Source organism: Solanum pennellii, chromosome 8 (genome assembly GCF_001406875.1).
Source record: "Solanum pennellii chromosome 8, SPENNV200".
In the NCBI taxonomy this organism is placed as follows: Eukaryota; Viridiplantae; Streptophyta; class Magnoliopsida; order Solanales; family Solanaceae; genus Solanum; species Solanum pennellii.
This window is the reverse complement of record NC_028644.1, coordinates 1,197,440-1,214,830: the sequence shown is the minus strand read 5'-3', so window position 1 is coordinate 1,214,830 and position 17,391 is coordinate 1,197,440. Positions and strand designations below refer to the sequence as shown.

General features: G+C 27.5%; 1 protein-coding gene across 2 annotated transcripts; it reads right to left on the bottom strand.

The window, feature by feature from the left end:
- Positions 1-655: 655 nt before the first annotated feature.
- Positions 656-6,106, bottom strand: LOC107028789 (probable E3 ubiquitin-protein ligase RHG1A). 2 transcript variants are annotated; one of them, XM_015229987.2, is made up of 6 exons: positions 5,872-6,106; positions 2,528-3,699; positions 2,392-2,442; positions 2,213-2,311; positions 1,852-2,016; positions 656-1,013 (listed from the first exon to the last, which is right to left on the bottom strand). In XM_015229987.2, the coding sequence occupies exons 2-6, from the start codon at positions 3,674-3,676 to the stop codon at positions 882-884; spliced, it is 1,596 nt and encodes a 531-aa protein (XP_015085473.1). In that variant the 5' UTR covers positions 3,677-3,699; positions 5,872-6,106; the 3' UTR covers positions 656-881. The 2 variants fall into 2 exon arrangements, with proteins under 2 accessions (XP_015085473.1, XP_015085474.1); XM_015229988.2 differs by lacking the exon at positions 5,872-6,106 and adding an exon at positions 5,662-5,804.
- Between the last annotated feature and the right edge of the window lie 11,285 nt (positions 6,107-17,391).

Sequence of the window (17,391 nt, the reverse complement as noted above, 5' to 3'; positions counted from 1 at the left end):
AGAAATGTATCAGTTTTTTTTAAGAACGGACTAAATAGGAGAGTGAGTTAAATAAAGTGGGACACTGGGGGGAATTAATTTGAGGATTATGTTTGGTTCATAAATAAAATAAAATTTAGATTTATCTTCAAATAAAAAGGTAATATTCATTTTTAAATGGATTAATAATATCTTTTTATTTTAATGACCCATAAAGTGGAATAGAAGGGTATTGATTCTCATTAGTGTTGTGGTTCTCAATTACTAGTGAAAGTTGTGTAAAAAAAAAACACTTCCATCAATAAAGTTTTTTACTATATTTAATTGAAAGAGAACCACAAACAAACCACTTAATGGAGGAAAAAAAAAAGAAAAATAGAAGCAAACAAAAGTAACCATTAGAAGAAAGTCTATTTTTTGGTAGACTTTTGGTTGGATTGCATAAATTAGATTTATGAAAATTGATACTCCATCAACCTCCATTTCAAATGATGTTAAGAGGGAACCTACCTCCTTCCAACAACTCCGATTTACTTCATCATTAACCAGAGCTCTCTAATTCACCCCTTCTGCATACAGAAATCGAATTCAAATATAGTCGGACTTCAATGTAGGTACTAAAATGTGAATAGAGTAGCATAACGAAGTCCAGAAGTCAGTGGTAGAGATGACAACATCAGTAAGTAAAGTCCAAAACACTTTTATAAGGATTTTTGAAGGAGATAAATATCAATGTTCATTAGCTATCACCACACAGCCTGTATTGGCTTGGGTTTATTGGTTTTGATGTGACAAGAACTGTATATATACACAAAAGCAAAGAATTCAATAAAAATGAACAGAAACACCCCACACCCCACCATTCAACTTGATGAATTTGTACATTAGGGAAAGAGTTGAAGCTAAGATGGAGCTGCTGAAGCTTTGCATATAGGACACCAATTCTTGAGACTCAACCAATGTTTTACACACTCCATATGATACCCATGATCACATGCCAACCTTCCTATTTCATCTCCAATCACATACTCCTCCTGCGAAAAAACACGTCATTAACTTAACTGAGTTCCAACTTCGATTTCATTTTGGTATTGAATAATCGTAGTAGATGCATGAAGTGGCGGAGACACCTTCCTACAACGGGTGTTATCCTACACCTTTTTTTTAATAACGAAATGATGTTATAGAGAACACATAAGATAAACATTAAGAGACATAACTTGACAGTAATAGTGAAATGTTGTTACTAATATAAAGAGGTCTAACTATGTATGTGTGAGTGCATGCATATTAAAAAATGTATTTTAAGAAACAATACATATTTATAATAGACCGTCACCGTGTGAGAGTATCATCAATTTGGGACAAGTAAAGCAATAGAACCTCTACAGCCTAGAACCAAAACATAATGTGGAGTAGCGATTATACGCGAACACCGAATGAACAAAGTATGGTCGCTAGATGCGCGGAACTATGTCTAGAATGGGATAGACTTGTCTATATTATGCAAAAACAGAACTAAATCTAGTGACATTCACTCAAATTACGGCTTTAATTTATTAGTTCAAGAATTTTTCTACTCCATCGAGTTCAAGAAGAGAGTTTGACAAGGCATAAACCTAGAGAACTCTGCTAAATAAAAGTCAGCTAAGTGATGAGTAAAACATCTTAAGGATGTACAACAAAAAACTAATGTAGTGTTAACTGCACTTCGAGTAATACTGCATCAGGAAAAAAAAAACAAAGTGACAAAGCAAGGTGCTACCTACTTATAAAGGGAGGTGAAAAACATCACAAACCATAAAATTAGATTCAAGTATAACACAACAGGAACATTGGAATATACAAAATATAGCTTTAAGTGGGAAAAACCTGACAAATAGTGCATTTGACCTCATCTTCATTCTCGCCGCTTCCAAATTCCCCTATTTCTGAAGGCATAGACTGATAAATGCTTTTCCGGATGCACTTTGACAATGCCTCCTCGGACAGAGCTGTGCTAACACTCCCCATTCTCTCCTCGAGAGCTAATAATTCCTGAAAACAGGCAACAGATTAAAGTTCTGCAGGGTGTAAAAGGTATAACTAACGGTGGGAACTTATCTTTTGTGCGACAGTGATCTTTAAGCTATTGGATGAACCTCAAACCGCTACCCCCATAAAAAGACCTCGACATTTTGATGAAAATTAAGTTTAGAATAGTCAGTAATCATATACGGAAGAGAATAAAGACCTCATACGACATATTGTCTATATCCAGCCTCATTCCTCTATGCTGGTCGTAGAAGTTGAGGCCACCAAGAAACAAGTTGGTCTCCAACACAAGCAGTTGCTGTACATGGAAAATAAGAGTTCATCATAAATACAAATAGGAAACGCCTGAGTGGTACGAAATACTCAAAAGTGAACTACCTCATATGTTAATTCTTCATCTTGTTCCATTCTTTCAAGTGCCACTAATACCTGTACAGAAAAACAGTGATCAAAGTGAAATACCATAAAACCTGATTCAGAAAAACAGTGACTGAGATTCTGTGGGGTAAAATACCTGAGCAACTCCATCCATGTTATATCGCTGCAAGACATCACGGTTCATTAGTTGGTTTATACCTAGTTGTGCAGAAGTTCCAGACGCTCCAGCTGGGAGATCTTCAACATCATTTCCAGGAAAACTAAAAGCACTTGAATCACTCGAAGAAGCATCTGAGAAAAATTGACTTGATGACTGCAGACTGAAATTTGGAGATTCAAGCTGAGGTGAATTCTGGAAAAATCCAGATGATGAATCTCGTACTGAATCTCTAAGCCTAGGCACATTCATTGACCTGCGAGTCCTAACTGATAGAGCACGACTATCCTCCCTATTATCAAAGTTTTTACTATTCCTTGAATCAGATATTGAGATACCACGAGTTGGACGAATGACATCTCCTTCTTTTGGTAATGCTCCACTTATTTTCTTCCCTTTAGAGGATGAAGTGCTTTCACATTCTGCATTTCTTCTTTTCACCATGTCCCTTCTACTAAATCTTGAATCTGCTGTTGAACAACTCTGTGGAGAGATATCTGATCGTGAGTTGCATTTTAGATTTCTCGGCATATATCCAGCCGCACTAGTGGTGCCCCTTGTTCCTGCACCAATGGCCTTAGATGACGAAGAAACAGACGAACCTACTGGACTATTTTGATTGGAATACTTGGGAGTAAATAATCTACGAGGTTTACTGCTTGAAGCTCCACTAGAGCAACCTACTTCTTTCAATGTAATTTTACTTGATCCGGTATCTCGAATTACTGAATTGAATTGGGGTTGATGCACTTTTGATGACTTCATGTGTTCCGAAGCTTCCGAAGCTTCAGGTTCACCATGTGAACAAGTCGTTTCTGATTGATCATTTCCAACATGAGAATATGCTTTCCTGTCCTTGAATGATTTTCTCGCATTAGCCATCACAGAGGATGTCCTACATGAACTTCCAACAACTTCTTTTCCATTTGAGGAAGTGAAAGAAGGGCTGAGAGGTCTTGGTTTCTCTGTACTTCTAACTTGCGGGCTCTTCATAGAGCTGAGCCGGCTGCTGCATCCATATCGAGAGCACAACTGAACATTTTCATCCCTGCTGTCAGCTATGTCCCTCAAACCTCTTCTGGGAACGTAAAGGCCATTAACAGTTCTTTTGCTTGAATATTCATCCATAGATTACATACAACCTCTTAGTTCTGTCATGTCAAAACCAAATAGCCTTATGTTACTACTAGTTAGACCTTAAAATCATGAAGTCAGACTTACTTTTTAGCAAATGAGGACCGGACTACCGTAATTTTTTTCAATTATCATAGCAATCAGCAAGTTTCAAGAAGAACGGTCAACTATATTGCAATTGAGAAGAAGCCTTAATTATACCACTCTGAAATTCACTTACAAGGTGATGGATATAAGGAAAACCTCAAGCAAAATTAAATTCACAAACTCCTAATGATAGATGACGAGAACTTTCTCTAACCCTTATCAACAAAACTCAGTTTTCCTACAAGAAACTAACAATCTTTCGATGGGAACACCAAAAGTAATACTATTACGAAGACAAGCAGTATCAGAAAAGCCAACTCGTAATCACATCATTTGCAAGTCAATCAACTATCAACAATGTAGCATGTATCTAGGAGGTCATGATCCGATGCATTCATTATTGTGATGAATTGTCATAATTTACTACGTTTGCTACAATTCTTCCCCTTTAACCGGAATTGCAACCTTATGAAACTCACATAGGCAACAAGTAAACCTCAATATTAGTAAAAATTGCTCACGTAACTCTGAATATCACAGATACAAATCCATGAATATATGCCTTGAGTTGAACAGATGATTTGCCAATAAATAAAATCGTAAAAGAAGGCTAATGGTATCACAGCTACCCAACAGTGAGCACCACTTAGTCTTTCATCAATTCCTCGTAAGATATTCGAAGAATCATATGAAGAAAGAACCATCCAGAAATCAGAAAAAAAGAACCATCTAAAAGAAATACTCCAAGAGTCTTACAAACCAAACAAAAGAGGAAAGGAGGAGGAAAGCAATATAATCAATCAAAAGGGTGACACCAGTTATGAATTCAAAGATTGAACCTTTTTTCTTTACAAGTGGGAAGTAAGATTAAACCTTTACAGACTTCAACCAAAAGATATTCAGAAAATCTCATAAAACAAAGTAGACACATAAATAGTCAAAAATAATAATCAAAAACCAAAATAGAGAATCCCAATAAAATTGAGCATAACAAGAATAATCCAGTCAAAATTAAAGCTTGAAAATATGAAGAAGAAAAAATACCATTGGAGTCTACCACAAGAGAAGACAATAAGCATCAAAAACAGAGACAAACCCATGCCCAGAAAATCATACAGCTGACACATCATCAGTCAAAGTCCATTGAAATAGCTTTTTTAGTTCTCTAAATATCAAAATATTATGAGAAAAGAAAAAAAACAGCAACACCAATAAAACTGAGCATAACAAGAATAATAAAAGGGATATCCACCTTTTAAATTGAAATAACCACATGAGCCTATCAAGGAAACCTAGAAAGGACATCAAAAGTAGAAACTTGGAAACAAATCCATCAATCAAAGACCATTGAAATACTAACTTCTTAAGTTCTCTAAAATATCAAAACCTTAAAGAGAAAGCAAAGAAAAAACAAAATCCCAATACAGCTGAGCAAATATAAGAAACAATAAGAGTGAAGAAGATCAAAATATTACCATAAAAGCCTATCAAAAAAGCCAGAGCACATCAAAAATAGCAACTTTGAGACAACCTCATTTTAAGAAAATCACATTATTGACATCTCATCAGTCAAAAAACTATTCAAATTAGCTTCTTTTTTCTTTTACAATCTTTACACTCAAACCAATAAAATTGAGCATAAAAAAGAAACAATAAGAGTGAAAAAGATCAACATATTACCATAAAAGCCTATCAAAAAAGCCAGAGCACATCAAAAATAGCAACTTTGAGACAACCCCATATCAAGAAAATCACATTATTGACATATCATCATTCAAAAAGCCATAGAAATGAAGTTTTTTTCAGTTCTTAACACTCAAACCCAATAAAATTAAGCATAAATAAGAAACAATAAGAGTAAAAAAGATCAAATTTTTATATGAAAACATTACCATAAGAGCCAGAGCACATCAAAAATAGCAACTTTGAGACAACCCCATATCAAGAAAATCACATTATTGACATATCATCAGTCAAAAAACTATAGAAATTTAAACTTTTTCAATCTTCACACTCAGAACCCCATATCAAATTTACAAAAATAAAAAGTGCATTACAGTTATCATATCATCCTTAAAAAAAAAAAAAGATCAAAACTTTACTTTATTTGTTCCTCTTCCTTGTTCTTGTTCTTCTCTTCTTCTTTACACAAAAGGAAAAAGAAAATACAAAGAAACAAATGAGGAAAAAAGTAGTCTTTTTAGAGAGAGAGAGAGAGATAAGGGGAGAGAGAGAAACGTGTAAATTATGTAAAGATGGGAAGGTGGTGGAGATTTGGAGAAAGAGAAATTAATTCTCAAACAGATAAATACTGAAATGCCGTCCTACCAATGTTTCTTTTTATGTTTTTTTTTTTATTCGGTGGTATTCATACTAAAGTTCAATTATTTTGAATTTACGTTTATTTCAAAAAAAATATCATATAAATAGGTGTGACTGATCGGTATTTGGTTCGTCAAATTTCAAATTCAATAATTGATAGTTAAAGATACATATCAAATATCAAAATTTAAAATTTCAAGTTGGTAATTTGATAATATTAATACAGTATTAAAGTTGTAGCCGATTATATTACAAAGTAAACTTTTTTTTTCAAATCATATCTATTTTCTTATGTAGAGGTGCGATATATTAAAAGATAAAGTTATAAGAAGACATCAAAAATAACAAATTGATACAATTAAAAGACATGTATTTTCGTTCTTTAACTTTGTTCTTTAGACTTGTACAAACGAGTTGTAGATATGTTGGATAAATGATCTTCATTAATTAAATAATTTGATATTCGAAAAATATCAAATATCAAATGGTACTAATATCTCATAGTGAATCAAACTCAAATATCATAATTTTTAAGATTTTAAATATCCAATTATCGAATAATAAATTGTCAAAATTTTGATTTGATTCGGTAATTTGATTTTTGATATTTTATGCTCAGCTCTACACATAAAAACCTATTCGGAGAAAGTTCTCCTTTACCAAAATAAAAAAGTTCATACTCACTTAAACTCGAGAATTAAGAAAGAAATAACTTCATCCGTCGTAGTTCTATAATATTTTATTATCAAGAAATATCAGCCATTGGATCAAATTTTCTTGTTTTATTTACAAAGTCAAAAATTATGGACCACTTTTACTTATGTCCCCACTTAACTAGTAAAACAGTATCACTGACTCCCATAATTAATTTTTTAGCAAAGTAATAATATTGCTCTATTTTTTTATTTTTTTTTGGGGGCAAAGAGATAAATATTTTTTTTCGGATCAATAATAATTGTATTATAGTATTTTGAATGTTTAATAATATTTGTCTATTTTTAAATATTAATGAATAAATTTTATACTTAATTTATTATTAATTATAATCATTTTTTATTATATTTTTTAAAATATTATATTTAATATATTTAAATGATTATACAGTTAAATTAGTCTTCTATTTTTAATTTCTTAAAAAATATACACAAGTCAATAGTAAACAAACACTTTTAAACATAAAGTACTACTATTTACATTTAAAAATATTTATTTCAATTTTTGGGGCAAAGAGATAAGAAAAGGTAAAAAATATTGTTTTTTCGAATCAATAATAGTTGTACATTGTAATATTTTGGATGTTCAGTAATATTTATCTATTTTTAAATATTAAGAGATAAATTTTATACTTAATTTTTAATATATTATTATTTTTAATTATAGTCATCTTTATTATATTTTTTAAGATATTATATTTATTATATTCAGATGTGATATAATTAAATTAATTTTTTATTTTTAATTTCTTAAAAAATATACAAGGTTAATAGTGAACAAAACACTTTTGAACATAAAGAACTACTATTTACATTTAAAAATATTTATTACAATTTTTAACATTTTAATATGTATTTTCAATAGTATTTTCACACCTTTTTTTTAACTCTCCATATTTGTGGTCGCACTTCTCTTGATAACTAATTCACTGCTCTATAATTATAAACTCAATAATTAAAACAAATTATAAGTTTGATGACAATCCTAAAATTCATAAACTCTTCATATTTGACCATTTGTCCTCCACTTTACTTGATCAATTTTCTCTATATGATAAAATAATAACAATAATAATAGTATTAAGAAGCTTTAAAAAGCGGAATCGATTAATATTATCATTCAATGATGTGCTATTCTTTAATATTAATCAGATGTCTTATGTTCAAGTTTTGAATATGAAAAAGTTTTTTGTAGAACGATATTTCTTATATGAAATTTTGTATAACGTAAATTAAAATCAATCAAACTTTAAAATATGTATCAAATATCGAATGATGAGTAAATAATAAAAAAGAATTCATCCTTGTATCAAAAATCAAACATTTTTCCTAATTTAAAGTTTAAACATGTGTCATCTTGTACATGTATACATTCGTAATTGCGATTTAATAATTAAAAACGTATTATAAATTTAATAACAAATTTAGAGCTCTTAAACTTTTAAGTCTAAATTCCACATTAGTTCTTCCTCCCTACAATAAGGGGTCATTACATTTGCCAAAGAAAACTACTTCAAAATTATAATCTTATCTTTCCGATAAAATAAAATAACATCAAATTTAAGATATAACTATATCTTATAATTATACCTTCAATTAAAAAAATAATAATCTATTTTAAAAATATTCTATCTTACTTGATGAACTAAACAACCCCTAATAAATCATAAATAGGATTTCATCTATGTTTTTGTCAATTCATAAAAGTTTCAATAATAAAAAAATATTGATAACATAAACATATGTCATCTTTTATATGTCTTCTTCGTATAAATACAACCAAATGGACATTGAATTTATCAAATACACAAATTATAAAGTATATTATATTTTTTAATTATATACAAAGGGAAAATAAATATTTTTCTTGAAATGTCATTTTCTTTAAAAGTAAAATACAAATAATTACGTTATTTTCAAAATAAATTAGATGGACAAAATAAAAGGATAAAAGTATATTTATATGAAGTCCAAAAAATAAGAGGAGCCACCAACATTTACTTCTTTTGCTTTTTGTGTACATAACCAAACCCCACCATAACATGAAAGGGAAAGTCAAACAAAGGGCCACCTTATAATATACTAATACTTCCACTTATCAATTTACGATATCAGTATCAAAGTCTGATTAAATTTTAAAAAGTTTAATAAAAAAATAAAATATTTTTTAATAAAGATGATTTTATTTTGAAAAGGGAATTTTTATTTTAACAAATACTAATGTTTGATAATTATTTTGGGATTGAATTATTCGAATAATTTTATTGTGAGATATTACTAAAAATTACTTTATTTATACGATTTGAACATGGTATACATATTTTAGAATGAAGGAGGTATTATACCACTTCTAACAACCTTATGTTGCATTGATTTATGAAATATTATGACATTAATTAGTTTTATGACATATTTTATCGATTGAATTCATCTTTTTTAACGCGCTTTTCGATCAAATTTAAAATTGTTATTATGAATTAACACTATTTTAAAATATTTTAATAAGATTGTATGTAAGATTTTAAATTTTCCATAAATTATAAAGTTTTATGTTCATGAAGAAAAATATAGTTTTAAAAAAATCCAAATTATATGCTTAAATAAAATGTAAATTTTTAAATCATGATGTATTTCAAACTAGTGAAAAGGGTTTGATATACGCCTCAACCTCGTTATAAAAGTAGCTCATATATGCCCTTACCGTTATACAAACGGCTCACATATACCCCATGCCGTTACAAAATGGCTCACATATACCCTTCATTTAATGGAAGTTAAAAAATTAGTTTTAAATTTATTTTTATTACTTTTTATTTTTAAAAAAAAATTATTTAGGGGTATATATGATTCTTCTATCAAAGTTCAAGGTATATTTTAATTTTTTTCATACATAAATTATTTTTTGACTTCTTTTATTATAATTATTTGAATTTCTTATTCTTCTTTTGTTTTTTTCTTTCATTCCTTAGTTTAAAGAAAAAAAATTAAACTATTTTTTGTGTGTGTATTGTAATTTAATTTCGTATTCGAAGAAAAAATTTGGTCATCTACAATAAGTTTTACAAGAATATTAGTGAAACATGAATAAATTTGATTATCAAAATAATAATTATAAATTAGTCATTGAAACAAAATAAGTCCAAAAAATATGTTTGATGATGATTAAATTTACTCATATGGGATTATATCTTTTAGAAAAAAATAATAAAAATTTAGATTAAAATTTTTTTTTTTTTCATTTCCGTTAGAGGAAAAGGGTATATGTGAGTCATTTGTTTACAAGTAGGGATATATATGAGCCACTTTCATAACAAAGGGTATATCAGCTTTAAATGACAAAGTTGAGGAATATATCAGACCCTTTTCCATTCAAACTATTTTTTTTTTTTAAGAAGAAGATACATGGCTTTATTTTATTTTTTTTGTGATTGAAGCAAATATCCCGATCGGTCTGTTATTCTATTTTGTTTTCTAAGTTAAAACTTTGATATATTTGTACACTTTTAATATTTTACAATTATTTTGATATAAAATGATTTAGAAAATATTTGTTTTCACACTAATAAGTAATAATAAGTACGAAAGAAGCTTTATTTAAAAAATTACGTGACATAATAAATTAAGGCTCTGTATTTATTTGAATATATTTTTTAAAAATTTATTATAATATAGTAATAGTTTAAGATTTTATAATGGTTACGTAAGGATAAACTTAATTACTTATTATATGTACAAAAAAATAGCTAGACAATTATAAATGTGCAAATACATTTATTAATTTTGCAAGTTCAATGTAGATATACATTTACTCGTGCAAATATAATAGAGATATTATTTTGGCGCAGATACATTGATTATACATAATGTATACACACAAATATAAAGTATTTCTTACATTTTTAATATTAAATATTGCTACATTTAGATTTAATTAGTATATAATATTTGCTATTGTTCATCGGTCTAATACGAATAATGTTTTTTTAAAAAAAATCAAACTTTATTCTTGTTAAAAATTGAATGTTAAATTATAAAAACACTTATATATTGAGTCTTAAATTCTAATGAATTAAAATAACATAAAATCGAAAAATTAATTGTTTTTAATTTTTTAAATACACAAATACAATTACGCCTCTCTGACTATAAGACTAACAACGTGTTAGTTCCGAGAATTTTTGGGTTTATAGTGACATTTAAATATTTAAACAATATTTGACTATTACAGGAAAAAATAATATGTAAAATTATTTAAATTTTTATACTTTGTATTAAGATTAAGATTAAAAAGGGAAATCTTTTAATGAAAAAGATATATTCATATAATATTCTGTGTCATAAATAGTGTAAATAATTTAATGTCAAATTTTAAGTTTAGAAACACTTCATATAAAGAAGGAAATATGTTTAATGATAAAACATATATTCATATAATATTCTTTTTCATAAATAGTGTATTTAAAACATCAAATATTTTATCAAAATTACTAAACATATCATTGGTAACCTTAGAGAATTTGTCTATATAAAGATGGTTAATTAAGATATTACCAAAAAAAATAAAATATAAAGCTATGAATATTTTAAAAATAAAGCTAAGAATTTTTTTTTACATATATTATATTTAAAAATCATTTTATGTCTTCTTAGATTTTTAAGTATTGTATTTATTTCGAAATTAATTACCAAATTGAGTCAAAGTATATTTATGCTTTTTTTAGGTCTTTAGAAAATTTTCGNTATATATTTATTTATTTATTTATTTAAATGTGCTAAATTTCCAGCTAATAATAATGAAAATAAAATGAGCTGTGCATTATCAAAATTTCCTTGTGTATATTTTCTTGACATAAAAGTAATCTAAACTTTTTTTTCATTCTTACAAATATTAATTTTTACCAGTTAGAAGATTTTTTTAAAAAAGAAAAATAATCATATCTTATATTATCTTTCCTTAAGTAGTTTTGAAAAATATATTTTTCAGAGAAAAGGAAAATTGTCTCTTTATACATAGTTTTATTAAAATATATATAGGTTAATTAATTAATTACTCCTAAGTTTTGATTGAAGACTAAGGGAGAACAAATCTAATACCAGAAAAGTTGGTGAGTTGCTTGTTAGTTTTCTCCTTTATTCTTTTAGTTTAATATTCTTGTCGTTCATTTTTACTCGTCATATTTCGTTTATCGAGAGTCAAATCCTATGAATTTTAATCAACTTTTAAGATGCACTTTTTTTTAACTGTATTAATATCAATTTATAGTATTTTTCTTATAATTTTCAAAAATCTAAATTTTAAATTTAGAATGTTGAATTACTCGAATTTAATTTAGCTTTAAAAATTAGTTAAATTATTTCTAATGAAGCAAAATGTGACAAATAAAATTGAACGGAGAAAGTATTTCTAACTATTTGTCAATTTTCTAGACAAATTGCAGTTTAATTCTTTATATTTTGAATAGTTTCTGCCTTATTAAAGGGTTAAATTTTTATGCTTTGCTATTCCTTATTTTTTTTAATATTTATTAGCATAGTTGGTTAAAAAAAATCAATTTCAATTTTTTTTAATTTCTTCTTGTATTAATATTAAGTATGAATAAGTATTTATCATTTTTTATCATTATTATATATATATATATATATATATATATATATTTGAATATTTTGAATAGTCAAACATGGTAACTTTTTATGTAATATTTAGATATATAAACTTTATTTAAAAAGGTTTAAAAAATATGCCAAATTCACCATCAAAATTAAATTGTAATTTTTTGAAAAAAGTTTTTGTAGGGTGTGGAAGCTTTCTTCAATGGATCCCGACATGATTCGTCCACGGAAATGCAAGGTACATTACATTGATTGGAAAACTTCAAAAATTAAAATACTCTCTCCGTTTTAATTTACGTGATATTTTTTCGGAATTTGAGTACTATTAAATAATATTTTTAATTGACAATTATTATGATTTATAGTATTTTTATGTACGTAGTTATTAAATATATAAATTTTATTTTAAAAAAATCTTGAAGATTTCATGTCAAAATTTATAATCAAACGTAAAGTGTTTGACCCTCACTAAATACACTTAAAGAAATTAACTTGTAATTTTTATTTTATTTTTATGTATCAATGAGCAAAATTAAATTTTGACAATATTTCACTTGTGTGGTATGGCAGCCTTGTCCACCATCACCATCACCTCCTCCGCCACCTCCATCTCCTAAAAAAGAGGAACCGCAACCGCCACCGCCACCGCCACCGCCACCGCCACCGCATGGTGAACACGTTGCACAAGAGTGTCAACATGATTGTTGTGAATTTCGTGGACATCCATTACCTTTTTTGCAATTAGCACCACCATCAGCACCACCATCATTATGGCCATGTCATTTGTCACCACAACCCTCATCATACGTCAGAAACTACTGGAATGATGACTCAGAACGGTTTTCAAGAATGAGGAGGGTTGAGAGCCTTGAAATGGGCTATAGGATGAATTTTTGTGACCCTTTGAATGACTTGCATGAGAATAACCATCATAATTTACGTCGTTTAGGGGGACACCACCAATGCCATGGACCACCGCAAATGTTAATGGGGCACCATCGTTATCAACCACCACCATCATTAGGGTACCACCGTGGACAACCGCCGTTGTTATTGGGGCACCACGGTGGACCACCAACATCCTATTTCCCTCAAGCCGGTGACTATTATGGCTACCAATATGGCTATGATAATCCAAATGGTTGCATAATTATTTGATGTCCACAAGTTAAAATTATAGCAATGGGTTTTTTTTAATCTATATATTATTCCTTTTGTTCATTTTTTTGGTTGACTATTATAAAAATATATATTTTTATTTTAATATATCAAGAAAAGATAATTATTTTTAAAATTACAAGAGAATCAAGATTTATATTTTGACATTGACAAACACAAACATATTAAGGCCTTATTTGTTACTCTTATTAGAGTTTCGAATTTGAATGATTGTTCAAATCTTAGCCTATTAAGTATATTTATTTTATTTAAGATTTTGCCACATATTAAAAGTAGACCATGAATAAATATTTTGTGTCTCGTGAAGAATATAATTGATGAGATTATGATATTCCTTGATCTTCAATCATTTAATTTGGTGCTCTTATTATTTAGAGTACTTCATGATGAATTATATTGATATATTTCATATGTTAATCGTTTTAATGATTTTATTATGCTATATCAATATCTTCTCAATTATATATTTGATGTGATATTTAATTTTTTTATTTAATAATAATACTCCTAATTGTACACATTTAGACCTTAAGAAAAATAGATTACTTTGACAAAATAAATTTAGATTACCAAGTATATATATGCTAATGAAAAACCTAAATATCCAATAAACACAATTATTCGATCATGTATATGAATGAGATTGATGCTTTGACTGTCTCTCATATCATTCGATAATAAAAATTTACTATTTATCTCATCACTGTGATAGAAAAAGCAAAAGATATCAAAACTTTATCGCAAAACTATGTATTATCCCAAAACTAATTATTATATCCCTCACGTCGAACAACCTCTTAGATACCACATTAATACATTTTCATTAAAAAAAAGTGTGTGATTGAGTTGGAAAGTATATACAAATGGATAAAATAAATAAGCATTTGCCTACACGTACTATTAGATATACATGAAGCATGACAACATTGACCCACCAAGATTGGTATATCTGTACCAGTAGAATCTCATATAATAATAAGTCGCTAAACGATTTTTTATTGACGTATCTATTTTATGTCGAAAATAATTTTCAAATTTTAAATCTTTTTATTCATGTGTTTGCTTTATATCGAAGGTGTTTTTAAACTTTTCAAGTTTATGGTTTAGAGATGTTTTTTCCACGATAATTTGATCCCAAATCAATTAAAAAAATATCGCTAAATATGTGGAATCAAATTGGATAGCAAATGTCTTTTGTTTTGGCTGATTGGAAAAAATAGATTTAACATAAATTAAAACGGAAAAAATATCTGAGATCACTATGATCTTAGTAGTATGTTTTGATACTTCGATTGCTAGCAAAATGCTTTTATAAAGAACAAATAATATAACATATAACATGAAAGATTTATTAAATTAATAAATCATGTTATGTTATATTATTACAGAGAATGATTATTATAAAGATTTTAATTGTATACAAAATGAAAGTGAAGTATATATTGAGAGGTTTGATTCACTTTTTAGCCCAATAAGTAATGGCATGCCAAAACAATTTGTCTACTAAATTAATGAAGGCAATTAGCCTATGTTTAATTAGTGGAATTTCTTAAGATAACATTAAATCATTATAATAAAGTTATTTTCCCAATTAACAATTCCACTTATCATTGATGAGTATTAAAGGAAAGAAAATGGAGATATTTTCAAATGCAAACAACTTGCAATTGTTATATATGTTGATCAAAATATAATTAATTGAGTTATTAAAGTCAAATATGATATCTTATCAACTTCAATTCTTAATAACTTTGGAATTTTTGTCTTTAAAGATTCCCTTGTTATCCTCTTGATTCAATTATGAAATTATTAAAATACACATCTTATATTTTTCTTATTTTTAATATCCTCTTTTATTTTTAAAAATCTTTAAAATTTCTTATTTCTCTCCTAATGTATTTAATGTATTCGAGCCAGTATTTAATGTGTCCAAGCTGCATATTATGTATTTAGTTTATTTTATAATGTATCTGAGCTAGTGTTCAATGTATCTGAGCTATTTTTAATGTATCTGAGATAGTGTCTAATGTCTCCGGACTAGTTTTTAAGGTATCCTAGCTACATATTATGTATCTTGTTTATGTTATAATATATCTGAGATACTCTTTAATGTATCCGGAAAGTACAAATTTTAAGGGATTATTGTAATTAGGAAAGAGTAAGGAATAAAATAAAATTTACACTTTAGACTATGGAATTTATATAAATTATACTTAGATTTCACAGTAAATTGGGTCGTTCATTTACCTATTTTGATCGTCAAGATAATTACATTTGCTGGTACTCAACTATATAAATATATTATTAAAATAATATTTATTTTGAAACGAAAGAAATTATATTTTGAGTCATCAAAAATATAGATAATCGAGAATTTTAATTAATTTGAGGCAATTTTTAGCCAATTAAGTAATGACAAAATTTTGACTGCTGCCTTAATGAAAGCAATTAGCCTATATTTAATTAGTAGAATTTTTCTAATAATATTATAAGGTCGTTTTTCCAATTTGCAGTCCCAATTTATCATTGATGGATATATATATGTAGGGAAGAAAATGAAGATATTTTTCTAAGTTAAAAAAAAACAAAAAAACTTCCAATTATTAGGTTGATGTAATTAATTTTGGTATATTAAGGAAATTTAATTTTGGAATTACCTTTCTTAATTTTCAGAAAATTAATACTCTTTAACTAGATACCTTTTTTCTTTAAAGATTGCATTTCTTATCCTTTTGTTTAAGCTATGATTAATGGTAAATTAACTAAATGATTAATAATCCGCTCAATCATTTAAATTAAAATAGTCGGCAAAATTATATGTATGTCAAAGTCATATAAAGAGATTACTCATTTCATAATCGCTGATGTGAGACTTCTGTAATCAGGGGCGGAGCTAATTTCTAGGAAGGGGGTTCAGCGAAAAATCATATTATTTATACATGGTTAAAATAATTTTATATGTATATATAATAGTTGTCGATCCCCCTTCGGCTACTTAATGTGTCTATTTCTACAGATTTTGAACCCCTATAATAAAAATCCTGGCTCCGCCTCTCTCTGTAACATTTTCCTTATGTTTAGAATTGAACATCTGAAGTATGTACAATTTTCATATGAAACTCAACATCAAAAATAAAAATCGGAATGGTTATTATCTAGCTATCATAATTTTTTTTTTAAAAAAAAATAAAAATTTTGGACCTAAATCAACTAAATTAGCTCACGCGGGTTAGAATTATCCAAAACAACAAGAAACCACTCATCTCATAATTGATCGATATGAGACTTCTTCAACCACTTTCTCACACCCAAAACTCAATATATAAAGTATGAACAATTTAATACGAGGACACAGAACGGTAATTGAGATGCATCCTACCCAAGCACTATAATAAAGAAATGAATCTTGATCTAACACAATTCAAAAATTAGCGCCAACGATAAAGTTTATACAAATTATATAAAAATATCACATCTCCTATAATTAACCTTCATTAACACATTACTCTTATCTCATTCTTATTCTAAGACAATATTATTATAAAATTCATCCTTTGCAATTATTATTCTTGTAATGTCTAATCAATGAGGTGAGATAGGGAACAATTAGATATATATAAATTAATTTAGACCAAAAAGATTGTACTTAATTAAAACATATACTTATAATTTATAATATGGTTGTTAGTGCAGATATATATTATTTTGAAATTGAGATACTCTGAGATTGTCAAATTATTATAAGTCAACTTTTACAAGTTTCTTTATTTATTTATTTTTTTGTTTAAATAAAATTTG

Bases quoted from the DNA above. Each gene is read 5' to 3' on its own strand.
- LOC107028789 (XM_015229987.2), bottom strand. From the start codon at position 3,676: ATGGATGAATATTCAAGCAAAAGAACTGTTAATGGCCTTTACGTTCCC. The intron at 2,443-2,527 runs GTATTTTACCCC...TTTTCTGTACAG, and splicing joins ACATGGATGGAGTTGCTCAG to GTATTAGTGGCACTTGAAAG. The intron at 2,312-2,391 runs GTAGTTCACTTT...TTCCATGTACAG, and splicing joins ATGAAGAATTAACATATGAG to CAACTGCTTGTGTTGGAGAC.